This window comes from Sinocyclocheilus rhinocerous, unplaced genomic scaffold (genome assembly GCF_001515625.1).
Source record: "Sinocyclocheilus rhinocerous isolate Xijiao unplaced genomic scaffold, SAMN03320098_v1.1 C35016389, whole genome shotgun sequence".
Taxonomy (NCBI): Eukaryota; Metazoa; Chordata; class Actinopteri; order Cypriniformes; family Cyprinidae; genus Sinocyclocheilus; species Sinocyclocheilus rhinocerous.
This window is the reverse complement of record NW_015736058.1, coordinates 1-356: the sequence shown is the minus strand read 5'-3', so window position 1 is coordinate 356 and position 356 is coordinate 1. Positions and strand designations below refer to the sequence as shown.

At 57.0% G+C, this 356-nt stretch overlaps 1 protein-coding gene across 1 annotated transcript; it reads left to right on the top strand.

Moving 5' to 3' along the window:
- Positions 1-5: 5 nt before the first annotated feature.
- On the top strand, positions 6-353 carry LOC107734690 (apolipoprotein A-I-1-like; the record flags this gene model as incomplete). The annotated part of the gene is made up of 1 exon (XM_016546650.1): positions 6-353. A coding segment is annotated over one exon (348 nt), but the record flags the coding sequence as incomplete, so codon positions are not given.
- Between the last annotated feature and the right edge of the window lie 3 nt (positions 354-356).

Below are 356 nucleotides of genomic sequence, written 5' to 3'. Positions count from 1 at the left end.
GCAAGGAGCTGAGGCAGGTGCTGGAGAAGCACTTCCAGGAGTACAGTGACGAGCTGAAGCCTTTCCTCGAGGAGTACTTGGCCAAGCAGCGCCAGCACATGGAGGAGATGAGGACCAAGCTGGAGCCTGTGGTCAAGAGCTTGAAGGAGAAGATCGGAACCAACTGGGAGGAGACCAAGTCCAAGCTGGTGCCCATCGTGGAGGCTGTGCGCGAGAAGGTGACGGAGCATCTGCAGGACCTGAAGAACCTGCTGGAGCCCTACATGCAGGATTACAGGGAGCAGATGGAGAAGAGAGCGCTGGACTTCCGCCAGAGCGTGAGTTCTGGAGAACTGAGGAAAAAGATGGACGAGTTG